The 20,609-nt window shown below is 44.6% G+C and overlaps 1 protein-coding gene across 2 annotated transcripts in view; it reads right to left on the reverse strand.

Moving 5' to 3' along the window:
* Window positions 1-20,609, reverse strand: part of LOC133769903 (signal recognition particle subunit SRP54) — an 87,886-nt gene that overhangs the window by 15,257 nt on the left and 52,020 nt on the right. Inside the window, exons 1-2 of one of the 2 annotated variants that reach the window (XM_062205270.1) lie at window positions 15,219-15,515; window positions 7,735-7,908 (exon numbers count right to left, since the gene is read on the reverse strand). The exons of the other annotated variant lie outside the window; for it this stretch is intronic. Coding sequence (XP_062061254.1) covers window positions 7,735-7,908; window positions 15,219-15,377 — 333 coding nt within the window. The 5' untranslated portion in view covers window positions 15,378-15,515. Of the gene's footprint in view, window positions 1-7,734; window positions 7,909-15,218; window positions 15,516-20,609 lie in introns of those variants that run through there. 2 annotated transcript variants of the gene reach the window in all.

Below are 20,609 nucleotides of genomic sequence, written 5' to 3' on the forward strand. Positions count from 1 at the left end.
AGCCGCCACCTGCAGTGCCCACATCCCATAAGGGCGCCAGTTTGAGTCCCAACTGCTCCACTTCCCATCCAGCTCTCTGCTATGGCCTGGGAAAGCAGTAGAAGATGGCCCAAGTCCTTGGGCCCCTGCACCAGAGTGGGAGACTTGGAAGAAGCTCCTGGCTCCTGGCTGTGGATTGGCACAGCTCCGGCCATTGAGGCCATTTGGGAAGTAAACCAGTGGATGGAAGACTTTATTTCTTTTTTTCCTTTTTTTTTTTTGCCAGGCAGAGTGGACAGTGAGAGAGAGAGACAGAAAGAAAGGTCTTCCTTTGCCATTGGTTCACCCTCCAATGGCCGCTACGGCTGGCGCACCGCGCTGATCCGAAGCCAGGAGCCAGGTGCTTCTCCTGGTCTCCCATGGGGTGCAGGGCCCAAGCACTTGGGCCATCCTCCACTGCACTCCCGGGCCACAGCAGAGAGCTGGCCTGGAAGAGGGGCAACCAGGACAGAATCTGGCGCCCCGACCAGGACTAGAACCCGGTGTGTCGGCGCCACAGGCGGAGGATTAGCCTATTGAACCGCGGCGCTGGCTGGAAGACTTTCTCTCTCTGCCTCTCCACTTTCTGTGTAACTCTGACTTTCAAATAAATAAATAAATCTTAAAAAAAATTTAGAAAGACAGTAAATTTGACCTAAATTGATTCACAAATTAAATAGATCTATAAACTCAATGCAATCCCTAGCTGTCTCCTCTTCAGAGGCTGACATGATTCTAAAATTCACATGGAATTGCAAGGGACTCAGAATAACTGAAAGAATTTTTTAAAATTTCTTAAAAAAAAAAAAAGAACAAAATAGGAGTAATTTCAAAACTTACTACAAAGTAATGATCAAGATGGCATGGTATGGACACAATGATAAAACAATGGAGTAGAACTGAGAGTCCAGAAATAAAACCCTGTTCTATGGTCAACTGATTTTAAACAAGGGTGACAAGGCCATCCAAAGGGGGAAAGGTAGTTTTTTCAATAAACAGTGTTTTATCACCTGGAAAACCACATGTAAAAGACTGAGGCTAAACCACTATCTTACACTTTATACTAGAATTAACTCAAAATAGAGCAAAGACCCAAATGTGAGAGTTAATACTCTAAAACTTTAAAAAAGAAAACATAGGAATAAATCTTCAGGACCTCAGAAATATCTTAAAGAAGACTTTTTTAAAAGATTATATTTATTTATTTGAGAGGCAGAGTTACAGAGAGAGAGAGAGAGACAGAGACAGAGAGGTCTTCCATCTGCCTGTTCACTCCCCAAATGGCCACAACGGCTGCAGCTGGGCTGATCTGAAGCCAGGATCCAGGAACTTTTTCCAGATCTCCCACGTTGGTACAGAGGTCCAAGCACTTGGGCCATCTTCCATTACTTTCCCAGGCCATACGCTGAGAGCTGGATTGGAAGAGGAGTTTCCGGGACACGAACCAATGCCCTTATGGGATGCTGGCACTGCAGGTGGAAGGCATAGCCTACTACGCCATAGCCCTAACCCCAGATGCACTCTCAAATACAACAATAAAAACAACCAACAAAAATAAAAAACAGATAATTTAGACTACATCAGAATTAAAAATTTCAGTGCATCAAAAATCAAGAAAGTGAGGGAGGAGTGCTGGAGTGCTGGAGTGCCTAGGGCAATACATGGCTCTGCTCCTGACTCCACCTTCCTGCTAATGTGGAACCTGGGAGGTAGTAATGATGGCTCAAGTAATGGGGTTCCTGCCACCCATCTGGAATACTTGGATTGAGTTGTTACATTTCCAGGTATCTGGGATGTTGGGAAGTGAGCCAGAGAGCTCTCTAACTGCTTCATTCTCTCTCTCTCTCTCTTGTTCTCTCAAATAAATAAATATTTTTTTAAAATTAAAACAAAAAACCATAAAAGTCAAAAGACAATTCAAAGAATGGAAAAAAAATACCTGCAAACCATGTATCATATAAGGGACTTGTGTCTAGAACATACTGAAAAAAAAAAAAACAAAAACAATCCACCCATTACAAGGAGCAGGCATTGGTGTAGCAATCGAGATAGAACCTGGGACTTCGATCCATACTGAAGTGCTTGGGTTTGAGGCACACTTCCATTCTGATTAGTTTCCTGCTGAAGCATACCTCGGAAACAGCAGGTAAAAGATGGAGTACTTGAATCCCTGTCACCCACAAAGACGACTCTTGAGTTCTGAGCTCCTAGCTTCATGCAGGACCAGCCCTGGCTGTCTCTGGCTGTTGTGGGTATTTGGCAAGTGAACTAACAGATGAAGATATCTATTTATGTATCCATCTCCCTACCTTTGTTTTCTCAGTAAGTAAAAAACTCTTACAACTCAATAAAAAATGTAAATAACCCAATCTGAAAAATCAGCAAGGGAGGGCCAGCACTGTAGTGCAGTGGGTTAAGCCACCACCTGTAACACCTGCATCCCACCTGCACTGGTTTGAGTCTCAGCTGCTCTGCTTCTGATCCAGCTCCCTGCTAATGCATGTGGGAAGGCACCAGAAGATGGTCCAAGTACTTGGGCTGTTGACAACTATGTAGGAGACCTGGATGGAGTTCCTGGCTCTTGGCTTCAACTTGGCCCTAGCAGTCATGGCCTTTTGGGGATTGAACCAGTGGAAGGAAAATCTCTCTCTGTGTCTCTCCTGTCTCTGTAACTCTGCTTTTCAAATAAATAATTAAATTTTTAAAAAACGAGCATAATATCTGAATAGACAATTCTTCAAGAAAGATATACAGATGTCCACTAAGCAAATGAAAAGATGCTCAATGGCAATCAGTGCACCAGTGGCCAACACAAAAGGGCATTTTAAAACCATGAGACATCACTTCACAGCCAATGGGATGGCTAGACCCAAAAAGGAATGCACATTTGGTACACTGCTTAAGATGCCTGCATCCCATATCAGTGTGCCTAGTTTGAATCTGGGCTACTCTACTCCCAATCCAGCTTCCTGCTAATGTATACCCTGGGAAGTATCAGATGATAGCTTAAGTATTGGGTCTCTGCCACTCATGCGGGAGACCTGGATAGAATTTTGGGCTCCTGGCTTTGGCCTGGCCCAGCTTTGGCTGTTGCGGGCTTTTAGGGAATGAATTAGCAGATGGAAAACTTCTTTGTGTCTGTTTCTCTTTCAAAGAAAATGAAAACAAGTATTTTTTTAAAAGATGTATTTATTTATCTTGAAAGTCATAGTTACAGAAAGAGAGGGAAACAGAGAGAAAATCTTCCATTCACCGGTTTACTCCCCAGATGGCCGCAACAGCAAGGGCTGGGCCAAGATGAAGCCAAGATCCAGGAGCTTCTTCCAGGTCTCCCATGTGGCTGGCAGGGACCCAAACAGTGAGGCCACCTTCCTCTGCTTTTCCCAGGCCATTAGCAGGGAACTGAACAGGAAGTGGAGTAGCCAAGACTCCAACTAGAGACTATAAGGGATGCCAGTGTCGCAGGAAGTAGCTTTACCCATTATGCAACAAGGCCGGCCCCAATAAATATTTTTTTTAAAAAGATAACTGTTGGTGAAGATGTGGAGAAATCAGAACCCTTACACACTGCTGGCAGAAACATAAAATGGTACACCCACTTAGGAAGTCTGGCAGGTCCTCATTTAAACACAGAGTTACCATATGACCCAACAATTCCACTCCTAGCTACATACCCAAGTAAAACTAAAACTTATGTCCAGGGCCGGGTGGGTATTTAGCGTAGTAATTAAGACACTGCGTGACGGGGCCTGCTTTGTGGCGCAGCAGGTTAAGCTGCCTCCTGTAACACCGGCAGTTCTGGCTGCTCTGCTTCAGAGCCATTTCTCAACTGATGTGTCTGGGAAGGCAGCAGATGAAAGTCCAAGTACTTGGGTTTCTGCCAGCCACAGAGGAGATCTGGATCCTGGCCCAGTCCTGGCTATTGCGGTCATTTGGGGAGCAAACCAGCAAATGGAGGATCTCTGCCTCTGACTCTCTCTCTCTGTTTCTCTGCCTTTCAAATAAATAAATAATTAAATCTTTGAGACACTGCTTGGGACACTTGCATCCTATATCAGAGTGCCTGGATTTAAATCCCAGCTAGATCCTGATTCCAGCTTTCTGACAATGCAGACCCTGGGAGGCTGTGGTGATGGTTAGGGAGTTCCAACCCATGGGGCAGACTTGGATTGAGTTCCTGGCCCTCAGCATTATCTCAGTAAAGCTTTACAAAAACAGAAAACCTTGTGGCCAGGCAATGCTGTAGTACAGTGGGTTAAAGCACAATCTGCAACACTAACATCCCATATAGGTGCCTGTTCCAGTCCAGGCTGCTCCATTTTGGACCCATCTCCCTGCTAATGTACCTGGGAAAGCAACAAAAGATGGCCCAAGTGCTTGGGCCCCTGCCACCCATGTAGGAGACTCAAATGGAGGTTCAGGTCCTGGCTTCAACCAGGCCTAGGCCTGGCCACAGTTGAGGCCATTTGGGAAGTGAACCAGGAGTTGGAAGTTCCTTCCCTTTCTGTCTCTTCCTCTTTCTGTAACTCTTTCAAATAAATAAATCAATCTTTAAAAAAAGAGTAAATCTTAGGAAAGTATTAAAGGTACTTTTTTTTTTTTTGACAGGCAGAATGGATAGTGAGAGAGAGAGAGAAAGGTCTTCCTTTTTGCCGTTGGTTTACCCTCCAATGGCCGCTGCGGCCGGCGCATCTCGCTGATCCGAAGCCAGGAGCCAGGCGCTTCTCCCAGTCTCCCATGCGGGTGCAGGGCCCAAGGACTTGGGCCATCCTCCACTGCCTTCCCGGGCGATAGCAGAGAGCTGGCCTGGAGGGGGGCAACCGGGTTAGAATCCAGCGCCTCAACCGGGACTAGAACCCGGTGTGCCGGTGCCGCAAGGAGGAGGATTAGCCTGTTAAGCCACAGCACCGGCTAAAGGTACATTCTATGACAATGCTTTTATTCTCAGTTTCTATTTAAATACATGGTAACTTTTGACGCAATGACTTTTAAAAACACACATGTACACACTCAAGTTTATGCAAATAAGAACTAATCCTTCAAAGTAATTTAAAAGGAAAACATTTGTTCTGAAATTCTTTCACTGAATGAAACACTTCTGCAATATTCTACATATATCTTGAACTACCTTCAGAATACAGAGCACAATCCTTTTAATATCTTCTGTAGTTGAAAATCTGGATGTGATTTTTTTTTTTTTTAACAGGCAGAGTGAATAGTGAGAGAGAGAGAGAGACAGAGAGAGAGGTCTTCCTTTTCCATTGGTTCACCCCCCAGTGGCTGCTGCGGCCGGCGCACCACGCTGATCCAAAGCCAGGAGCCAGGTGCTTCTCCTGGTCTCCCATGTGGGTGCAGGGCCCAAGCACCTGGGCCATCCTCCACTGCACTCCCGGGCCACAGCAGAGAGCTGGCCTGGAAGAGGAGCAACCGGAACAGAATCCGGTGTTCCGACTGGGACTAGAACCTGGTGTGCCGGCCCAGCAGGCGGAGGATTAGCCAAGTGAGCCGCGGCGCTGGCCTGGACGTGATTTTTTTGAAGAGCCAAAATTTATTTAGAGGTGAATCTGATGAAAAACAATTAGTAACATTTCTTTTTCTTTTTCTTTTCTTTTTTTTTTTTTTTTTTTTTTTTGGACAGGCAGTTAGACAGTAAGAGAGAGAGAAAGGTATTCCTTCTGTTGGTTCACTCCCCAAATGGCTGCCACAGCCGCCGTGCTGCGTCAATCCAAAGCCAGGAGCCAGGTGCTTCCTCCTGGTCTCCCATGTGGGTGCAGGACTCAAGGACTTGAGCCATCCTTCACTGCCTTCCTGGGCCACAGCAGAGAGCTGGACTAGAAGAGGAGCAACCGGGACAGAACCCAGCACCCCAACCGGGACTAGAACCAGGGGTGCCAGCGCCGCAGGCGGAGGATTAGCCTAGTGAGCCGCAGCGCCAGCCGAGTAGTAACATTTCTAAAGTCAATTATAAATTTTAATTCTCTGTCCTAGTACTATGCTTTACTTAATAGCACTTTTCAGAGCCTGATAACTGTGCATATATTAGTTTATTATCTGTCTTCTAACTAGCATTTAATACCAGAAATTTATATTGCTGACTACTCCATCACCTAAAATAGTGCCTATGGTTACAAAATCAGTAAACTGTGATCAACTGGACTCTGAAAATGACTACTAGGAAAGGCAATATACCTTCCATTAATCCCGTTACGATTTTATAGTAAAAAATGATATAACTTAGAAATTCTTAGGGCCGGCATTGTGGCGTAATGGGCTAAGCTGCCACCTGCAAGGCCAGAATCCCGTAGGGGTGTTGGTTAATGTCCTGCTGCTCCACTTCCAATCCAGCTCCCTGCAAATGTGCTTGGGAAAGCAGTAGAAGATAGCCCAAATGCTTGGGCCCCTGCACCCACATGCGAAACCCAGAAGAAGCTCCTGGCTCCTGGCTTTGGATAGGCACAGCTCCAGCCATGGCAGCCATCTGGGAAGTGATCCAGCAGATGGAAGATCTCTCCATCTCTCCCTCTCTCTGTAACTCTGCCTTTCAAAGAAATAAATCTTAAAAAAAATTCTTAAATATAGCTGGTAAGCCTATATTAAGGTTCAGAACCGTACACTCCTATCTTCTTAATATTTATTTTTATTTATTTGAAAAGCATAGTTAAGGAGAGGGAGAGATAGACAGACACAAAGAGAGATCTTTCATCCGCTGTTCACTCCCTAAATGACCACAATGGCTGGGACTCAGCCAGGATAGAGTCAGGAGCCTAGAACTGCATCTGGGTCTCCCATGTGGGTTGCAGGGGTCCAAACACTTGGGCCATGTTCTGCTTCCTTCCCAGGCACATTAGTGAGGAAATGGATCAGAAGAGGAACAACCAGAACCCCAACTGACACTCAGGTGGGATGCATCACAGAGGAATAACCCACTGCACCACAATGCCAGCCCCACATAATTCTATCTTCTGATCAAAATCTGAGGTCATATAAAAAGGAAATGACAGCTCTTAAGTTTTAGGTGGTATCTATCATGGTAGTATAGACCTTAATTCAAAGGGACTGGGATTTAGGCACTCAATTTACTAAGGTAAATCTTTAAAAAAAAAAAATTATTTATGTATTCAAAGGCAGTTTCAGAGACGCAGAGGTGGGGGTGGGGGGTGGGGTGGGGGATGAGAGGGAGAGAGAGATTTCTTCTATCTGCTGGTTCACTCCCTAAATGGTTGCAATGGCTGGAGCTGGGCCGATCCGAAGCCAGGAGCCAAGAGCCTCCTCTGGGTTTCCCACATGGGTACAGGGGCTCAAGAACTTGGGCCACCTTCCACTGCTTTCCCAGGCCACAGCAGAGAGCTGAACTGGATCGGAAGTGGAGCAGCCGGGACTCAAACTGGTGCCCTTATGGAATGCTGGCACTGTAGGCAGTGGCTTTATCTGCTGTGCCATAGCACTGGCCCCTACTAAGATGAATCTTAAAAGAAATTTATCTACACTGACAATTATTACCCTGAAAAACTGTTTTAGGCTACCAAAATGCTTGGATATACTTCCATCCATATAGTGTAAAAAGTGATTTTTTTTACCAAACCCATAATGTAAAATTTTATAATCAGAATATAGTTAATCTAAACCTCAAAAGGTCCTTTCCAAGCTATGTTTAAGGGGAAACAAATTCATCAAAACAAAATCTACTGACAAAACAACCATCAGCATTAAACCTACTGGGTCAATGGTTGGCAAAACGTCTTTCTTCTCCAGGCCATCAGCTTCATCTTCATCTGTACTGTATTCTTCCATTGTTTCACCACTAACAAAGTGGATGACTCGTCTCGGGACTTTCTTTTTTTTTCCAATGATTCCCAGTTCAACATTTTTGAAGCCTCTTTCATTACTCATCTATATCAATAATAAATTGAGAAAATGAGAGTTTCAAGTGAGGTTAATTTTCTTTCATTACACAAAAAACGTTTGGTTGCTTTATTTTAGGGAATAAAGAAACACAAACCAGTTTAAGCAGTTAAAAAAAATCAAACACTCAGGAGTATCTATACTGTGTGTGTGTGTGTGTGTGTGTGAAGCGTAATGAATAATAATAATCTGCATAATAACCAAGTTTAAAAAAATAGAACTTAAGTTTTTTGTTTAGGTCAACAACTAATAAATCTAACACGATACTTTGAGTTGTAGCAATCCCAATGCCATATATATAATACATAGAGATATAAAAAGGCTGTTAGATACCAATTATTTTAAAGTATAATGGTAATTATGGAAGTAGTAATATATAATATCAAAAAACCATATAGATGTATACATCACATATAAAATAAGACATAATAAAATAGCAGATTATATCAGGGAACTCTAAGCTTTGGGTTTGAGCTTAATTAAACATGAGCAAAAGAAAAGCTTTCACCTTAATTATAAACCTCTCCTTTTCTCAAAATGGGAATCCTAATAGGTACCAGAATGAAGCTTTACAGGGAAGGGAGGAGCCTGTGGATAACGCATATCCCAACTAAAAATATTTCAATTGAAAAAACTTTTTTTTTAACTGCAGACCTTGGCACAGCAGGTAAGAAACCAATTAGGATGCCCATGACCCATATTAGAGTTCCTGATTGGTCCCTGGCCCTACCTCTGATTCCAGCGTCCTGCTAATGCAGATTCTGGGAGGCAGCAATGATGGCTCAAGTAACTAGGTTCCTGACACTCATGTAGGAAACTTAAGAGCTCCTGGCTTTCACCGAATGCAGGCATTTGAGAAGTAAGCCAACAGCAGGGAGCTCTGTCTCTCTGCCTCTCAAATAAATAAAAATTATTAAACAAAACAAAACTGGGCCCAGTGTTGTGGCATAGCAGGTAAAGCTGCTGCCTGCAGTGCCAGTATCCCATTTTGGGTGCTGGTTTGTGTTCCTGCTGCTCTACTTCTGATCCAGCTCCCCGATAATGGCCTGGGGAAGGCAGTGGAAGATGGCCCAACTGCTTGGGTCCCTATTTTATTTGAATAAGTGTGACAGTCAATTTTTTTGTTTTTCTCAAAGAAAGATCCAGGAATAATACAGACATGGGACTCCTTTCATTCATTAAAACAAGACAAGTGACTTCTAAGGCTCTCCTTTTTAAATATTTATTTATTTTATTCACTTGAAAGGTAGGCCAAAAGTGAGAGAGTGTGCATGTATACCCATTCACTAGTTCGCTCTCAAAATGTTTGCAACAACCATGGCCAGGAGCCAGGAATTCCATCCAGGTCTCCCGGGTGGATGGCAGGGAATCAACCACTTATTTTTACTTTTTCATAATAAACTACTCCTGATGCCCACACATACACAAAACTGTCTTCTATAAAAGATTATTTTCTTCATGGTCAAACATAATTTAAAAGATTGTTATTCAACTATTGTTACAGAGATCAGATTATACTAACAAAAACAGTAGATTAGAACTATCAGTTATGCAAAAACAAGCAACTTTTTTTGAATTTTTTATTGATTTTCATTTATTTGAAAGGCACACAGAGAGAGACACACACACAAAGAACTTCCACCTGCTGGTTCACTCCCCAAATTCCCACAAGGGCCAATCAGGCCAAAGCCAGGTGCCAGGCATTCAATATGGGTCTCCCACATGGGTGGCAGGGATCTAAATATTTGCGCATCATGTGGTACCTTTCAAGGTATGCATCAACAGGAAGTGGAGGCAGGACTTGAATCCAGACACTCTGATAAGGGATGAGGACATACCAAGTGCTGAGGGAAATATCTGTACCAAGCAACTTTCTTTTTCTACATGGTTTTCTCTTAGTCTTCCAAGGTCCTTTAGAACACAGATATGGTTGCTCTCTATCCATTACTTCCTACAGTTCAGGCACTGCTCAGGATTTGAATCGACATATAAACCAAAAAACATATGCATTGCACCATGACATACAATTGGTGTAACTGGCAGCACTGATAATTATTGTATAGTGATCTACAGATCACGAAAATCCTGATATCACAGACTGACCATGGGTTAGCCAGAAAAAGAATTAAAAATTTTCTGTAGCCTAACCTGAGGGTTCAAACAAATCCCAGCCTTCACCAAGGAAGACCAGCTCATTAATTTACTGCATTCATGAACAAAAATGGACAAGTGATTCACCCAAGCTCCCTTTCTTATACCCTCTCTGGCAACAAGTCCCCAGGCACTAAGTATCATTCCTATCAATCTCTTCTGTTTCCATTTACAATAAGATTTGACTTATGGCTGTCCCAACATCAATATTTTCTTTTGAGGGGCTGGCATTGTGACATAGTAGGCTAAGCCTTTGCCAAAGGTGCTGGCATCCATGTGGGTGCTGATTTGAGTCCCAGCTGCTCCCTGCTAGTGCACCTGGGAAAGCAATCCAGGATGGCCCAAGTGCTTGGGCCTCTGCACCCACATGGGAGACCCAGAAGAGGCTACTAGCTCCTGGCTTCAGATCAGCTCAGCTCAGGCTGTTGCGACTATTTAGGGAGTAAACCAGCAAACAGAAGACCTCTATCTGTAACTTTTACCTCAAATAAATAAATAAAATCATATATAACCAGCTGCTCCTCTTCTGATCCAGCTCTCTGCTATGGCCTGGGAAGGCAGTGGATGATGGCCCAGGTCCTTGGGCCCCTGCATCCACGTGGGAGACCTGAAAGAAGTTCCTGGCTCCTGGCTTCGGATTGGCACAGTTCCAGCCGTTGTGGCCATCTGGGGAGTGAACCAGTGGATGGAAGACCTCTCTCTGTGTCTCTACCTCTCTCTGTAATTCTTTCAAATAAATAAAAATCTTAAAGATTTTATGTATATGTTATATATAATATATATTATATGTATTATATAATATATATTATATGTATTATATAATATATATTTTATATATATATTCTTTTGGTGGAAAGCATTTTGGCATTTGGAGTGGGCCACGTGGGATGTCTACATCCCATGACAGATGGCCTGGGTCAAGTCCCAGCTTGGCTCTCCAATCTAGACTCCTGTTAACGTGTACCCTTGGAGGCAGCTCAAGTAGGTGTGTCTCTGCCACCCACAGGAGAGAGAGAGAATGAGTTCCCTATTCCAGTCTGGCCCAGCCTCAGCAATTACCAGCATTTGGAGAGTGAACCAACATCTCGCTCTCTCTGTCTCTTTCTACCTTTCAAATAAGTAAAGAAAAAACTTAAAATAAAACTGTATGCATGTATGTATATATATATATATATATATATGTACATGTATATATTTCCTTTTGCACCCTCACTTTTTTTTTTTAAAGATTATTTATTTATTTGAAAGGCAGAGTTACAGAGAGGTAGAGACAGAGAGAGAGGTCTTCCATCTACTGTTTCACTCCCCAGATAGCTGCAACAACCGGAACTGGGCCAATCTGAAGCCAGGAGCTTCTTCCGTGTCTCCCATGCTGGTGCAGGGGCCCAAGGACTTGGGCCATCTTCTACTGCTATCCCAGACCATAGCAGAGAGCTGGATCGGAAGTGAAGCAGCCAGGATGCAAATTGGCACCCATATGAGATGCCAGCACTGTAGACTGTGGCCTTACCCAAAATGCCACAGTGCCATCCCCCTGACTCAACTCTTTAGATCTCTTAATTTCCCATATAAGGGAAAGCAGAGGAGTGAGTTAGATCTCCAGTCATGCTAACTGAATGGATCTAATGCCACTGCGTCAGCAGTCAGTAAAGAGAGAGCTCAGATATGTTACAGTACAACACCATGCCCCACCCCACCCCACCCCTCAGAGCAGAAGCAGCTTCTCACTGCTCCCTCTAGCAATCTTTCACTGGTTTGATTTTGCCTTCAGAAGACACAGAAAAGAATGTCTCAGTGGGCTCAACTACTTTAAATTCTTTAGACAACTTTAACATATCAAAATATTCTGCCAGAGTCATAAAGACAACCACAAAATCTCCATTAACCTTGACTCTTGGCTATACTTTCCTAAAAGTTGGAAAAAAAAAGAAAAAACTGGGGCCAGTGCTGTGGCATAGTGCATAGAGCCGTCGCCTGCAGTACTGGCATCCCATATAGGTGCCATTATAATCTTGGCTGTTCCTCTTCTGATCCAGCTCTCTGCTATGGCCTGGTAAATCAGCAGAAGATGGCCCAAGTCTTGGGCTCCTGTACCCACATGGGAGACCCAGAAGAAGGTCCTGGCTCCTAGCTTCGGATATGTCCAGCTCTGACCATTGCAGTCATTTGGGGGTGAACCAGTGGATGGAAGACTTTTCTCTCTCTGCCTCTCTCTAACTCTGCCTTTCAAATAAATGAACAAATCTAAAAAGAAAGACAGAGGAAGGGAAAGGGAGGGGAGGAGAGGGGAGAGGAGGGAAAGCCAACAGGAGTAAGCATTTGGCTTAGTGGTTAGGATTCTCACTCCAACTCCTGATCCAAGTTCTCTTCTAATGCCCCAGAAGGCAGTGGTGATGGCTCAAGTAACTGGAGCAGCCAGGACTTAAGCCAGCACCCATATAGAATGCTGGCATTGCAGGCGGCGGCTTTACCCCCTACGCCACAGTGCCAGTACCAGCTTTTCTTTTAAAAGGTTAACATTGGGGCTGGTATTGTGGCACAGTGGGCTAAGCTAGCATCCCATACAAGTGACAGTTCATGTTCGAGTTGTTCCACTTCTGATCTAGCTGGGAAAGCAATAGAAAAAAACGTGCTGGTGCTCCTGCCACCCACATGGGAGTCCATTTTGGAATTCCAGACTCCTGGCTTCAGCCTGGCCCAGCCCCTGCCATTGCAGCCAACTGAGGCATGAACCAGCGGACAAAGATCTTTCTCTCTTTCTCCCTCTGTGTCTGTCTCTCTATCTGTAACTCTGCCTTTCAAATAAATCTTTTCTTTTAAAAAAAAAAGCTTTACTATTAATTTTTGTATAGTAAAACCAAATTTTTTTTTTCTTTTTAATTTTTGACAGGCAGAGTGGACAGTAGAGGGAGACAGAGAGAAAGGTCTTCCTTTTTTGCCGTTGGTTCACCCTCCAATGGCCGCTGTGGTAGGCATGCTGCAGCCAGCACACCGCGCTGATCCGAAGGCAGAAGCCAGGTGCTTATCCTGGTCTCCCATGGGGTGCAGGACCCAAGCACTTGGGCCATCCTCCACTGCACTCCCTGGCCACAGCAGAGAGCTGGCCTGGAAGAGGGGCAACCAGGACAGAATCCAGTGCCCCGACCGGGACTAGAACCCGGTGTGCCGGCGCTGCAAGGCAGAGGATTAGCCTACTGAGCCACGGTGCCCGCTTAAAACCAAAATTTTAAGTTTATCATTTTAAGCAGAGGTCAGCATATGTTTTCTGTGAAGTTTAAATCTTTTAGGCTTTGCAGATCACATAGTCTCTGCAAAAGTTGCCATGGATGAGCAGCCACTGTAGGGAAACTATATAATGAATGGGTATGCCTCTGTGTTCCAGTAAATCATAAGCAGGTGACTTGCTAGATCTGGCCCATAGGCCATAGTTGTCAGCCCTGACCTGTAGAAATCGTACTGATGAGTAAAAGAAATCGTGGTGGCCGGTGTTAGAGCACTCGCGGGTTCTCAGTTCTGTCTGACCGACTTCAGGAGCACAAGACAGCAGTCTGTCCCTCTTACTCAGATCTCCATCTCACCGGCCTCTTCCTCTTCTGGGCTTAAACCACCGGGCATAGGTCAGGGGTTTCCAGAGATGTTTTAGTTTCAGGAACACAAATAAGCAAGCAAAAATGGACAAAACATTTGTATAGAATGAACTGATTTATGTATAAGAGAAAAGAGATAATATACGTATAGAGAATCCTAGTATGTAAGAGGAAAGGGCTGTGAGGGTATTCCTGTGAATTCTACCTTTTGCTCCAAAGCCTTCTTGCTGTTTATTATTTTTTTTTAAATACTTATTTATTTATTTGAAGGACAGAATTACAGAGAGGCAGAGGCTGAGGCAAAGAGAGATCTTCCATCTGCTGGTTCACTCCCCAAATGGCAGTAACAGCCAGTGCTGGGCCAATCCGAAGCCAGGAGCCAGGAGCTTCTTCCAGTTCTCCCACATGGGTGCAGGGGCCCAAGGATTTGGGCCATCTTCTGCTGCTTTCCCAGGCACATTGGCAGGAAGCCGAAGTCCCTATGGGATGCCGACACTGCAGGCAGCAGCTGGACATGCCTAGGCCATAGCGCCAGCAGATATTTATTATTTATTATTTTTAAACCAAGAATATGGAAACATTACCCTAAACCAAAATAAAGAGCTTCTCTTCCAACAACTATCTAGTACAGCAGTAGAGGTAGATTTATTCTGCCATTAGAAAGATGCAAAGCTTTAGTGGTGATGAGAACAATTCTGGTACCAGAAGGAAAGCACACGGAGCACTGCGGAGTTCATGGTTCAGTTCAAGTGGCCCTGCCAACAGCAGGTCTCCACTGAAAACGCGGAGTGGCTCCTGGCTCCCCGACTGCCTTCCTGCATGCCCTCCTCCTCCGCCTCCTCCTCCTCACAGAGGAGGAAAAGAACAAGAAATAATTGTGTGTGGACATGGTTTTGACAAACTGGGTTAAACAACATCTACCAGTAAAATAAGCACCACTGGTTTCTGTTTGCCTTTTGAACGCGGCTACTGGAAAATTTTCGATCACCATTCACAGTGCCACCCGAATTCTCTCCGTCTGTCGGGCCACGCAGCTGCGCCTGAGCGGCCCCGTTGGCGAAGTGGGGGTGCTAATGCCCGCCTCCTGCGGCGGCGACACGGATTCGGTGAATGCAAGCCTGAGTGTAAACACTCCGCATGAGCTGCTAGTAACCAGCCAGGGGGCTCACGCCCTGCCAGGCGCCTGCACAAGGGGCTGACAAGTGGCTGCAGCCGCCGTCCCCAGGCTGCCAGCTACCCTAGGGCCAGCCGTGAGGGCTCACGCCTTCCTTCTCCAGCTCGCATGCCAGAACTGGGTCACCAGCCCCGAAAACCCGAGGCCGCCGGGCAGTCCGCGGCGTCGCCCGCGAAGGGGCTGACGCGTGAGGGGCGCCCCGGGTGGGCGGAGGCATCCGTGCTTCCCCCAGACAGGTGAGAAGGCACCCCGAAACTCACGTCCTCCCGCAGGCCTGCTCGGCGGAAGGCCCGGCAAAGGGACAGCCCGCGGACGACACCGGGAGGAGGAGGCTCGGCTCTCCCGGCCCCCGCCTCGGCGCCGCCACCCTGGGCGGCCCCACCTACCCGCCCCGCCGACTCCCGGAACGCCGCGGCGGCCGCAGCTCCCGAGGCTGCGACTGCTTCTCCTCCTTCCGCACGGCCCACTGCTTCCCGATCCATGGTCGCCGCCGCCACAGGGCTGCTGTGGAGACAGAGGTTGGTGGCCGGTAAGCCCACTTCCATCCTCTACCTCCCACGCCGCCGCTGGCCGAGCCCCGCCGAAGTGGCTCGCGCCGGCCGCCGTCAGCCTCGCCAAGTCACAGGGAAAGCGACCGACCCAGCGGCCGCGAGAGGAGACGCCTGAGGGGTGAGGGCTGGGCACCCGCTGGCCGCGGCCTGGGAGGCACGACTGGCGGCTCGCGCGTGGCGGAGCGAGGCGGGGCCTTCGGCTGCTCCGCTTCCGGCCAGGCCCACGCCCGGAGCCCTCGCGGCCAACGCCCAGCACCGCCCGTGACGTCATGCCGCGTACCTGTACCTGAAACCTGAGTCGGGCCTCCGAGCCGCCCTCGGGCTGGGTCCTCTCAACCCGTGGTTTCTCACTTGAAACCAGCTACGTGGACTGCTTCAGAGGCTAGTGATCCGTGGTTGCTGAAAATGTTTTGTAAAATGCACGGCTCCTGCTGCCTATTCTAGACACGGATGACCATCCGGCCAGAATACCCCTGAAACAAAGTCCCAAGGATGAATTTCGCTTACACTTCCTTCTCTGAACTACTTAAGTGCGATTTTAGGAACTAAGAAGACCTGAAGAAGAGCAAAGCAATAGCAAGCTTCCATCTTGACAAATACGAGGAATATTTTGTGTTTTATGTGCTTCAGGCATGTGTGGAAAAGGGAGCTTCCCAGATTTTCCCCGTTTTTCTTAATATTCAACCAAATTTAAAAGCATTGCAGTGATTACTCAATGACTTTAACATCAAACTAGCTGAAGCATTTAGAATGAAAGCTTTTGCAAATATTTAGAAGTCAAAAAACATAATTTTGGCCACAAAGGCTTCATTTGGTATGATACATATTTATACAATAATATTTGAAAGGCAGAGTCCTTCTGTGTGCTGGTTCACTCCCCCAACTGTCTGCAACAGCCAGGGTAGGCCAGGTGGAAGCCAAGAGCCAGGGACTCATTCTGGGTCATCCACGCGGGTGGCAGGACCCAACTATTTGAGCCATCACTGCTGCCTCCCAGGGTGCACATTAGCAGAAAGCTGGAATGGGAAGCAGAGCCAGGACTTGAACCCAGACACCGCAATATGGGCTGTGGTTATCCCACGTGTGTGCTGTGCATAACTGCTGCTCCCAACTGATGCTTTAAATTCCATTTTCCTACCAGTCCCAATCCAGAAATGCTCCCTAAAGTTATCTGACACAATATGTTACTCAACTTTGCATTAAAATAACTCAATCCTATATACAGGGCCCTAAAACACAATTATTCAAGAAGTTTGTGGAAAATGAAATTTAAAAGTATTTTGCTACAGACAACTGAAACCCATCCATACAATTTTCCAAAAAATTCATTTTTTTTTAAAAGATTTATGTGTTTATTTGAAATGCAGAGTTACAGAGAGACGGAGAGGTCAGTCTTCCACTAGTTCAATCCCAAAAAGGCCACAATGGCTGGAGCTGTGCCGATTCGAAGCCAGATTCGAAGTTTCTTCTAGGTCTCCCACGTGGGTGCAGGGGCCCAAGGACTTGGGCCATCTTCTGCTCTCCCAGGCCACAACAGAGAGCCGGATCAGAAGTGGAACAGCCGGGACTTGAACCAGCACCCATATGGGACACCGGCACTGCTAGCTGTGGCTTTACCCACTATGCCACAGCACCAGGCCCCCTCATATTTCTTACTGCTCTGCATGAATTGAAATTACAACCCTTAATTGATTTCCCAAGGTCAGAAAGTATGGGTGCATGATCATATCCAGTAACAATTCTCACCCCTTTAGGGTCACTGAAGATCAAATTTCCCTTTTGCTTATAAATGCTTGAAAAATAGGCAAACATGATTCCTAAATCATGGGAATATGCAGACATTAAATGTTCTCCTCACTTGATGAAAGTATAGAATTTCTCTGGGAAGAGGCTCATAAAACTTAAGGGGTCTCAGACCCCAAGTAGGGGAGTTTATTTTAGTGTCAGGCTCACCTGATTTGTACCTTTTACAAGCAAGAAAATGATCCAACAGTACCAAGAAAAGCTTTTAGGCTGAGTACCCTATAAGGCAATTGAGGCTAAAAGATACATAACATGTTCTTCAGATGATTTTACATGGAGAGAAAAGGAATGAGAATTGCTAAAAGTAGAGTAAGAATGCCAAACTCAGTTTGTGTGGCAATCAGCACATTAGTAAGAGGAATGTATCATAATTACCAGCCTACAAAGGTGTATTTTTACCTAAAAGTCTCAACAAATTTTTTTAACAAATTACCTTGTATTTAGTATGCCCATATTACAGATAAGAGATCAATGCAAGAAAGATATGGCCCTGGGTCTGAGGTGAGCAACTACTCAGCATTAGGCGCAAATAAGTTACCTACCCTACAGGCACAGTGAGGAAAATCTACCATAGCAAACTCATATCACATCAATTAATTACTTTATAAAAATAATACACCACAGCTACACATACAGGGATAAAGTTTAAATTTCTCCCCAGCACTTGAGATGTAAACTCATCATTTTTGTAACTCATGCTCAAATGCAAAGAAGGCATTAGGTTCAAATTTAACGCTAGACTTTGATGTTCAGAACATGGTAAATGGAATTTGGCGAATTGTGAGGATGACTTTCTAACCCAGTGAATGCCAGTGATACAGAGAATCATCTAGATTAAGTATGTGATGATGACTTTCTGGTTTTAGGTCATGTACCTGGCTTACTTATTTCTAAGTGTTCAGAAAGATCAGTAATTACATACATTGAGTTGTTATTTAACAGTGATTCTCACTACCATGGTAGTTCTTATTAGAGCTCATAGTTTTTGGCCGCTCTCTTTATTCAAATAGTAAAATACTTTTTTTCTACTATTACATAAGCATCAAATTCAACCTTTCACAATTTTAAATGCTTTGTTCTATTTCTTCATGTTTACATGTACTACAGCTACCTGTAGAAAATTCTTTTGAGGGCTGGCATTGTGGCGTACTGGGCTAAGCCTCTGCCTACAGTGCTGGCATTCCACATGGGTGCCAGTTCATAGTCCAGCTATTCCTCTTCCAATCCAGTTCTCTTGCTGTGGCCTGGGAAAGCATTAGAAGATGGCCCAAGTCCTTGGGCCCCTGCACCCACGTGGGAGACCTGGAAGAGGCTCCTGGCTTCAGATCGGCACAGCTCTGTCCGCTGCGGCCATCTGGGGAGTGAACCAGCAGATGGAAGACTTCTGTCTCTCCTCCTGTCTGTCTGTAACTCTACCTCTCAAATAAATAAATCTTTAAAAAATTCTTTTGAATTTATTTTTTATTATAGTTTACTTTTAGACCTCCTACATTCACTGAAAAAAAATTTTTTTTTTGACAGGCAGAATTAGACAGTGAGAGAAAGAGAAGAGAGAAAGGTCTTCCTTCCGTTGGTTCACCCCCCAAATGGCCACTACAGTTGGCGCGCTGCGCCGATCAAAAGCCAGGAGCCAGGTGCTTCCTCCTGGTCTCCCATGCGGGTGCAGGGCCCAAGCACTTGGGCCATCCTCCACTGCCTTCCCGGGCCACAGCAGAGAGCTGGACTGGAAGAGGAGCAACCGGGACAGAACTGGCGCCCCAACCGGGACTAGAACCCAGAGAAATAAACTATTAATATAACATTAATTTTACATTTATATTAATGTCTGATATGGGGCTTTAGTTCTAGTAAATCTTCTGGTTTTGTTGCTACCTGTTTATTAGTATTCATGGTAACATTTTATTTATTTTTAGCTAGGTACACTGTATTTCTACTCAAGGTTAGTACAATAATACTACGTATCAGAATTTTAGAACTTCCTCTCACACTGTAATATATTATATTCATTTGAACAAAATAATAGTCTATGTTATTACATGTTAAGAAGCATTTGATCTTTTCCAAAAAATTCCTCCATACACTTGATGTGTTGTGTGTACATATATATATTTACAAAATGCATTATATACACACACACAAATACAGAGCAAATGTGATATTTTCAGGAAAACACTGACACCTACCCACACTTGAACTGTGAATTTGGTAGTGAATTTCTAAGTTTGTTTTTGTTTTATAATTTTGCCTGCATAAGCACTGAAAGCTCAAAGAGGCTGTATCTGTTTACAGTTAATGGAATCAAGACTTTGGACAGTTATCTCCACCACTTCCTTCATTTTTTTTATAAGAAAACTTTATTTTTTTCCCAAAATTTACTTATTTATTTGAAATGCAGTTACAGATAAGGAGAGAGAGAGACAGAGAGAAGTCTTCCAGCCACTGATTCACTCCCAAATAGCTGCAATGGCTAAAGCTAGGCAGATCGAAGCCAGCAGCCAGGGGTTTCTTCCTGGTCTCCTGTGTGGGTGCAAGGGCCCAAGCACTCAGGCCATCTTCCACTGCTTTCCCAGGCCATTAGCGGGGAGCTGGATCAGAAGTGGAGCAGCCGAGACTCAAATCAGCACTCATATGAGAACCACCGGCCCCACCACTTCCTCATTTTAACAGAAAAGATAAATGAAAGCTGAATTATATGTTCTTGCCCTCTGCCAAAAATGGAGTTTGCATCAAACATAAAATATTACAGCTATGCTTGAGGCTTATGGCTGTTACTGCCAAAGGTCTCATTTCTCTTTTATGGTCAGAAGGCAAAACTGATACCCCAATGATAAAAATCACAAAAATGCATACCCAAAAGATGATATGCATCAGTTTAATTGGAAATGGCTTTGAAGAACAATATTTTTTCCATTGTCACATTTCTCTGGCTGGACCTTGCTGTGATATTTCCACAGAATTCAAGATACATCATTTCAAACAGTGTTCTATAGGGATAGTCTATTCCTTAGCTGGAGAAAAAAAAATTTAGTAGGATATAAAAATCTTTGCCTAAAGTAAGCATGAAAATCAGTTGCATTTTTTTTTTAAATTGTTAAAAAGATACATTGGCTTATAAGACCTTTTCAAAGCACCTGAGTCATAAATTATTAATACCATAAAAACTAGCTTTTTATTTCACTCTCTTCTATTACAAATCAATCCTTTGCTGGAGATCATTTCATCTTAGCTCAAAAAACATAGTGCTACATCAAACCTATTATCTTCATGATGTCAATAATGAACAGGCATAATAATTCTAGTATTTTCAGTTTTTTACATATAACCAATAATCAGACCAACCTTATCATAGTCTCATTGTTTTTAATATATAGTCATGACAGCCTAATACTTGCAATATTTTCTCATTTGGTCTATACATTAGCT

This window comes from Lepus europaeus, chromosome 11, assembly GCF_033115175.1.
Source record: "Lepus europaeus isolate LE1 chromosome 11, mLepTim1.pri, whole genome shotgun sequence".
In the NCBI taxonomy this organism is placed as follows: Eukaryota; Metazoa; Chordata; class Mammalia; order Lagomorpha; family Leporidae; genus Lepus; species Lepus europaeus.